The sequence below is a fragment of the Homarus americanus genome, unplaced genomic scaffold, assembly GCF_018991925.1.
Source record: "Homarus americanus isolate GMGI-L3 unplaced genomic scaffold, GMGI_Hamer_2.0 scaffold25866, whole genome shotgun sequence".
NCBI classification, from domain to species: domain Eukaryota; kingdom Metazoa; phylum Arthropoda; class Malacostraca; order Decapoda; family Nephropidae; genus Homarus; species Homarus americanus.
This window is the reverse complement of record NW_024716876.1, coordinates 86,499-95,446: the sequence shown is the minus strand read 5'-3', so window position 1 is coordinate 95,446 and position 8,948 is coordinate 86,499. Positions and strand designations below refer to the sequence as shown.

Below are 8,948 nucleotides of genomic sequence, written 5' to 3'. Positions count from 1 at the left end.
TATCAGTTGAAGAATCACCTTAGTGTCCATAATAAGACCGTACAGCAAGCAGGAATTAACGGGGAAGAACGCTTATGCGGGTTGTGTTGTGGATATAACGCCGTGTGAGAGAGAGAGAGAGTAGTGTGTATTTTGCATGTGAAGTGTGTTGTAAGTGCATTGCTTAAAGTGTCTTGTAAGTGTGTTGTAAGTGTGTCTAAAGTGCGTTGTAAGTGTGTGTTGTCTAAAGTGTGTTGTAAGTGTGTTGTCTAAGTGCGTTGTAAGTGTGTTGTCTAAAGTGTGTTTGTAAGTGTGTTGTCTCAAGTGTGTTGCATGTGTGTTAAGTCAGTTTCTATCGTTATCCGTCTCAGTGAGAGGGACACACACACACACACACACACACACACACCACCGCCATGTTGGTTTTCAATCACACTGGCAGTATAATTAATCGTGTTCCTTAATAAGTCTTTCATTCTTTATCCTAACTAAACCGTAGGATATTACCAAGTCCAACACAACCACTAAGTCCAAAACTCATAACATAGGTAAGTATTTCAAGTCTTACGATGGACTTAAGTGCATCTCTACGACCAAGTCTATATATCGTAACCTTCACTGGTATCTCTCGACTAGGGATGGACTTAAGTGCATCTCTACGACCAAGTCCATATATGGAGGACTTGTTGAGGCGGAGAGAAGGTCAAAGGTCAGAGGTTATCGTGATGCGTGTGACCAGATTACAGGTTTAACAAGGTCAAGGCTGCTATCTACCTGTTGCCTGCTTAGCTCTCATCCCGGACCCCACCTGATGACCCTTAGAGCAGGTCACAGCCGAGGTGCTACAGGTGTGGAGGGTGGGGGAGTGGGTGGGGGAGTGGGTGGGGAGTGAGTGGGGAGTGGTGGGGAGTGGGTGGGGGAGTGGGTGGGAGAGTGGGTGGGAGTGGGAGGGGAGTGGGTGGGGGAGTGGGTGGGGAGTGGGTGTGGGAGTGGGTGGGGAGTGGGGGTGTGATGGTGAGGTGTGGTTGGGAGGATGTGGGTAAGTAGGTGGGAGAGAAGAGGGGACAATATGGAGGGAAGGTGGAGTGGGAGGGTGGAGTGGGAGGGTGGGGTATGAGTGGAGGGAAAGAGTGTGTGTGGATGGAGAGGGGTGTTTAATGTGGGTAGAAAGGAGGACTGTGGATAGTATGTGGATGTGTGGGTGTGGGGAGGTGTGAACATGGGTGCAGGGAGATTATGTGGTATGTGGGCGTGATTATGTGGTATGTGGGCGTGATTATGTGGGAGGAGGGGGGGGGAGGGAGGGGAGGAGGAGGGGAGGGGAGGAGGAGGGAGGAGGAGGAGGAGGAGGAGGAGGAGGCATTACGAGAGGGGAAAGAGAAGAGGAAGACTCGTTTATCTCTCTCTCTCTCTCTCTTCTCTCTCTCTCTCTCTCTCTCTCTCTCTCTCTCTTCTCTCTCTCAATACACCTATATTTCTCCACCCCCTCATCCCCCTCCTCCACCCTCACCTTCCTCCTTCCACCCCTACCTCCCCTTCCCTCCACCTAACCACACACACTGAGCTATTGAAGACACAGGTCCTTCAACAAAACCCTCTACAATAGCCGACAATAATCAACAATAGCGTAATAATAGCGGTGGCTCACTTGTTCGGTCATTGTCGGTCTGGTCTGGTCATTGTCGGTCTGGTCTGGTCCCCGGTGAAAGACCTGAAATGAGACAATGAATCCTTGAAAATGGTTCGTTCGTAAATGCCACAGTTTGGATTTGAGACAGTGAGCTCCTGTGATGGTCAGAAGGATGCCTGGGTATAAATTCCTAAGGTCGAGATTTGATTCATATACCTGTATGAATATGAGCTTTATTGTTTCGTGTTGGTTAGTATTGTATTGGATCTATTGTCGACAGAAGCAGAACTGAAGCGTTTCGACTCATGTTTCGACTTGTGGTTTGTGTCCCTGTGGAATAAACCTCCTTTTGTGTGTTTGTGGTGTTTTATTTGTGTGTTTGAAATGTTTAGGTTACGGAGGACGTATTGTAGTTAGATATTTATACAGGTAAAGGTGTATAAGTGTTTGTTTAGATAACATTATGAGCACAAACAAGCGATCAGTAAGGCAACACACACACACACACACACACACACACACACACACACACAGAGCAGTTAACAACAACAAACAACAACAAAACACCAAACAAACACATACACAAACAACACAACTGACCACACCAGGCCACATCTCCCATCATCCACGAGACAATTTTTTACGGAAATGTTAAAATATTGTTGGTTGGTCGACCCAGAGGACCGCTATAAACCATCTTGTGTATAATATAACCTTCCATCACTATAATGTAAACATTCAATAAAATTGTATCATTATCTATAATCTGGTGAGGGTGTGTGTGACGTTTGGGGCTTAGTATAATAATGTTGGTATTGCCCACACACACACACACGTACACACACATACACACACATACACACACACACACACACACACACACACACACACACACACACGTACACACACATACACACACACACACACCTTGCATTCTTCTGTTGTATTATTATCAGTAGTTTGGGGAAGGAAAGTTTATTTTTAATTTAATTCATCATTTTGTCTGTGTGTTCTTTTAGCTCTTTCTAACCACTGTGTTATTTCTCTATCTCTCCTTCCCTTCCTCCTCTTCCTCTCCTCCTCTCCTCCTCCTCCTCCCTAACCAGTCAGTCATTACTCTGTCTTCCTCACCTTTATCTTCTATTTAATATCTCTTATAATTCTTCTTTATTCTATTTTCCTTATTCATCTTCATCAGTTTTCTTCTTTGTATGAAATTTTTATAATAATAATAATAATAATAGTAATAATAATAATAACAACAACAACAACAACAACAACAACAACAACAACAATAACAACAATAACCACAACAACAATAATAACAACAACAACAATAATAGTAATAATAATAATAACAACAACAACAACAACAATAAACAACAATAACAACAATAACTACAACAACACAATAATAATAATAATTTTCGTAATTCAAAATTTCCCCAAAAATAAATAATAATTAAAATTCTTTAACGACGAATGACCTAACACAACAGTTTCAGTGACTACCCCCCTTATGTCTCATGTAGTCACTTAAGTAACAGCTGGCTCTTGAGGCCTTATTTGGAATACCAGTTGAGGATTACTTCTTGTTGGCAGCGTTGAAATCTCCCGTGACGTTGAGAGCCAAACTTAGTTAATGTCTCTCTCTCTCTCTCTCTCTCTCTCTCTCTCTCTCAATTATGTAACATGAGAGAGAGAGAGAGAGAGAGAGAGAGTATACCCAAAATAAGGTATATATTTACACTATTATACCTGGAGTTATCTATCCAGGACAAAAGTCAATCCCAAATTAAGTATAACGAGTATAATATCGATATACTATTATAGTCATTTTAAAAGTATATAAAACATCAAATATACCTTGACTACTTTACGAGTTACTAATAGTATATAGAACTGAATATACCTACACGAATATATACCGTATAGGCTAATTATATACCACTTTGGGAGCTGCGTCAAGTATACTACTATAGATATACCCAAAAGACGTCAGTAATTATACCAACGACGAATATATTGGCGTATTATTTTGTGGTCTACGAATGGTTATATAATTAGTATATACGTCAGCCTGGTGTAGAGGTATACTTAAGTGGTGTAGCCTGGTGTAGGGGTATACTTAAGTGGTGTAGCCTGGTGTAGGGGTATACTTAAGTGGTGTAGCCTGGTGTAGGGGTATACTTAAGTGGTGTAGCCTGGTGTAGGGGTATACTTAAGTGGTGTAGCCCGGTGTAGGGGTATACTTAAGTGGTGTAGCCTGGTGTAGGGGTATACTTAAGTGGTGTAGCCTGGTGTAGGGGTATACTTAAGTGGTGTAGCCTGGTGTAGGGGTATACTTAAGTGGTGTAGCCTGGTGTAGGGGTATACTTAAGTGGTGTATAGTAAGTGGTGTAGCCTGGTGTGAGGGGTGGTATAGCCTGGTGTAGGGGTGTACAAGTGGTGTAGCCTGGTGTAGAGGTATGTAAGTGGTGTGTAGCCTGGTGTGGGGTATGTAAGTGGTGTAAGCCTGGTGTGGGGGTATGTAAGTGGTGTACGGTGTGTATGCAAGTGGTGTAGCCTGGTGTAGGGGTATACTTAAGTGGTGTATACTGTATATATGTCGGGCCCGGAGACAGCGCCACCCTACACCAGCGGCAAGTCGGGGAAGTAATTATCCTATAAAGTGATAAGTAGCTTTCTGACCTCCCTACCTCCTTACCTCCCTTCCTCCCTCCTTACCTTCCTCCCTCCCTCCTTACCTTCCTCCCCTCCCTCCCTCCTCCCTCCCTCCCTCCTTCTCCACACCTCTTCCCGTCAACGCGTCTCTCTCTCTGATAGATTTATTGGAGGGAGTGATTAAGTGGTCACACACATGTACGTATCCAGACACACACACACACACACACACACACACAGACAGACACACACACACACAGACACACACACACACACACACACACCCTCCAGTGAACCATTTCCTCTTCCTTATCCACCTCACCATCAGCTGTGTGTTGCTGCTGGATCAAGGAGCTACTGCAGGCACCACCATCTATCGCTAACCATCAGGACAGGTATTGTGGCTATTGTCTGCAGCCGTCACCTGGGGGGAGGGATGAGCCCAGGTAAGACGGACTTAATTGATCCCTCGCACTGATCACCCACACACACCCTCACCTGCTGCACACAAGGGCCAGGTGGCTACCACAAGGCCGTATGGGTCCTGCCCTTCTTGTTCTCGTAAAAACATTTTATCCCTTGTAAGGCATCAAACTGGCCCGAGAATTTGGTGGTGTGTTACCAGGTGTCGCTGGCCGGGCGAGTCTCTGTCTCAGTGAACTGGTGCAAACCTTAACTGAGACTCACGTTGGTATTACTTCACGAGGGTTTTGGTGACTTAATGACGTTGTCCTTGACGATCACTGTTGAGTAAATAAGCTGGTAAATGTTAACGATGCCGTTTATGGCCACGATCGAAGGCACGTGCCCGGGGGCCAACGCTGTGATTGGCTGCTAGTCCCTAAGATCCCTCCTCTTGTGCCCTCTGATTGGAGAAGATCTGTCCCGGGGTGTCTCTGATTGGTCGACGATGATGTCAGCATCTAAAATGCCCAGTGAATGGCAGGTATCCAGCCAGGAGACTCACTCACTCTCGGAATGTTTTCTTTCGTTTTAACTCAGCAATTTACCATAAATCATTCGTCATAAGCCACACTGATCTCATCTCCAGGTGAATATATCATAAACCAACAGTAAAACTTAAACCAGTGAGCCAGGGAGACCAAACTGGGTTTATAATAACAGGAGGAAGGAACAAGACGTGGAGAAGAGGTCAACACCAGGACGAGTGTGGAAACTGACGAAGGACAGAGGAATAAGGTGGTGGTGGTGGGTCGCTCGTGCCACACGTCTGGAAAATAAGAACAGGTGCAAAGATACAGGTGAGAAACAGTTGAAGCGACGGAGGTGAGGAGTGAGGACGTATCTCTCTCCGTGTCGTGTTGTGCCCCTGAGTCAGTGTATGGTGGGTCGCCTCCCGTCACCTCTACCATGGCCGAGTATCTGGATGTGAGTTATGTGACCTTCTGACCCGGAAAGATAATATTGTAGTGTTGATGAAGGCCACAAGTAACCTGTCCTGGCAGTGAGATATTGTTGAGTGAAAAAAACTTTGTGTTTGTTAATGTTTTAGCTCCGTTGTTGAGGATCTCCTGCAAGAGACAGCCGGTGTTCGCTTGACTAACTCTGCCTCTCTCGTCTTTTCAGATGTGGCAGGACATAGAGACGGTGCTGTTGGGCGACATCAAGTTCTCTACCAGTGAAGGAGCCAATACTTCCTTCATGCCCGCCGCCCACCCCCAGCCGCCCGCACACCCACACACACACTTACACACTTTACATCTGCCACCATCCTCACACGTACAAGTCCCATCACCACCACAACACCCTACACACACACAGCAACACGTACACCACCAGCCACCCACCCACCCACAGCCACCCAGTACACCCACGCAGCAGGCCGCCCCACAGCCTCCCAACCTCGCCCAACCAGTGTCACGGATGACCACGGTGTCAGGCGTCAGCTCATGTCAGCCCGAGCCCCGCACGTTGTCGCCAGCGTCAGGAGAGGCGTGCCCCAGCAGCGCCCCGTACCCGGCGTCCTACTCGACCCACCACTGGCGGGTGAAGAGTGAGTACGGGGAGCAGGTAGTACCCGAGGGCTCCTGGGAGTACAAGGAAGGCTCCTGGACCGAGTATTACCCGGCCACCGACCCCGGCCTCCAGTACGGCTACTTCCCCTCCACGCCGCCCTACCCTGCAGACCTCTACCCCCCGCCTAGCTCGGGGCCGCCAGCCTACCAGCCAGGACTCCCCGTCATGTCCACCAACCCCCTGTTGACTCCGCCGTCGTCACCGTCACTCATGGGTGGCCAGGTACCCACCGGCCTCAGTGGCCCTCTGGCCCCTAACATGGCCTCCTGCCTCCCTGTAGGACTGCCCCACGGCTTCCCGACGGTGGGCCCGCAACAGCAGGCGCCCGCCAAACCCAAAACTCGCCGGAGACGCACCTGGACCCGCCGCAAGGCAATAATCCACACGTGCTCCCACAACGGCTGCGCCAAGACGTACGCCAAGTCGTCGCACCTGAAGGCGCACATGAGGACCCACACGGGCGAGAAGCCCTACACCTGTGACTGGAAGGGCTGCGGCTGGAAGTTCGCCCGTTCTGACGAGCTGACTCGCCACTACCGCAAACACACTGGTGACCGCCCCTTCCAGTGTAGACTGTGTGAACGAGCCTTCTCTCGCTCTGACCATCTTAGCCTTCACATGAAGCGTCACATGGCCCTCTGAGCCTTAAATGTGACCCTGTGAGACTCTTAAACAGTCACATGACCGTGTGTGCCTCACATGAAGCGTCACATGGCCCTCTGAGTCTTACGTGAAGCCTTAAATGTGACCCTGTGAGACTCTTAAACAGTCTGTGCCTCACATGAAGCGTCACATGGCCCTCTGAGTCTTACGTGAAGCTGTAATGTGACCCTGTGAGCTTCAGCTAGTGTCTTGTGAGCCTCTCGTAAAGCCTCACACGGCTCTCTGACCTGTTTTACATAATAATAAACCTTGACAACGCCGTGCCATATATAAATATAAATATCTATCTATATATTTTTACAATAACCTCCACCTCAGTTGCTTGCCCAAGTGCCAAATGACCGTGACAGTGCCATAGCTCCTGGCCCTCGCCGCCAGTACCACACCTCAGTCTCTCCCCGTGTGCCGTACACCTGTTGAGACACTCAGTGATGCAGTGATAACAGTGATCTCGTGCTTCTACAGTTGTGGGAGGAATGTCTCTCTCTCTCTCTCTCAGTTTATCTGTCTATTCTCTTATAGTCGTATTATTACCCTGTCTGTTTTCTGTTTATCTACCTCCCTCCTCCTCACACCTGTCTGTACTTCCCTCCCAGTTGTCCTTCCGTCTGTCCCCCACGTACAGACAGACGCTCACTCGGCCCGTGTTTGCTACCGTGTAAATGTAAACTTCTTTTATCTAGTCATATCAGGCCCACGTGTTGCTGGCTCGTGTGTGTGTACGTGTAGGTATGTATGTATGTACGTGTAGGGATGTATGTATGTATGTACGTGTGTGTGTGTAGTATAAAATGTACATAGCTATTTTGTACCGTTTTTTATAGAATACATCAATAAAAAATCTTACTAATTTTATATATATTTTTATCCTCAAACATATATATATAAACTGTATATATATATAACTAAATCTATGTATATTAGATTCATATAATATAGTAATACATCATGTATAACGTCCCCCTCTAGAGTGGTATACATTTTAGAGTTTTTCATACCAGTATACATTACGAGTATACTGAGATAGTGTTCCATAGAGCTGTAACGATGGAGCTATACATATCATACATAAACATACACCCTCCAGGGATATACAACTCTATACATATGTCTTTTAACCTCTATACATCATGGATACGGGATCATACCTGCACACAATAGTCTATTATACTGGGCTATACATATACAGTATATCCCCTTATATCAAGAATATACACTAGGATGTTTCTCTACATATATGTATACATTAAATAACTATGTATACACTGAATAACTATGTATACACTACATAACTACAGTATGTATACACAAAATAAAATATTGAAATAATCCAAAAGTTATTAGAAACTTGTAAAAAAATTGATTGTTTTCATGTAAAGTTATTTTTTGGGTCAGTGAGTAAAGTTACACACATTTCTTTAGGGTTTGTACATAAATTAATATTGTCGGTATTTATGAGGCGTTTATATACTAGTGATGAACAATGGAACTATTAAAGTGAATAACAAATAAACAAAGAAAATGATAATAAATGATAAGAATAAAAATAATAATAATAAAAGACAAGAATAATAATAAAATAAATAAAATAAACATATAAATAAAAACAATAAAATAAAAATTAAATCAAAGAAAAAATAAAATAACAAAAATAATAAAATATAAAGGTAAAATTTACGATAAAATAACAAGTCCAAATAATAATAATAATAATAATAATAATAATAATAATAATAATAATAATAATAATAATAATAATAATAATAATAATAATAATAATAATAATAATAATAATAATAATAATAATAATAATAATAATAATAATAATAATAATAATAATAATAATAATAATAATAATAATAATAATAATAATAATAATAATAATAATAATAATAATAATAATAATAATAATAATAATAATAATAATAATAATAATAATAATAATAATAATAATAATAATAATAATAATAATAAT

At 43.9% G+C, this 8,948-nt stretch overlaps 1 protein-coding gene across 1 annotated transcript; it reads left to right on the top strand.

Moving 5' to 3' along the window:
- The first annotated feature begins 5,553 nt into the window (after window positions 1-5,553).
- LOC121858522 (Krueppel-like factor 1) lies at window positions 5,554-7,806 on the top strand. The gene is made up of 2 exons (XM_042354993.1): window positions 5,554-5,662; window positions 5,861-7,806. Exons 1-2 carry the CDS (start codon window positions 5,645-5,647, stop codon window positions 6,950-6,952), a joined length of 1,110 nt encoding a protein of 369 aa, XP_042210927.1. The 5' UTR covers window positions 5,554-5,644; the 3' UTR covers window positions 6,953-7,806.
- Window positions 7,807-8,948: the final 1,142 nt, after the last annotated feature.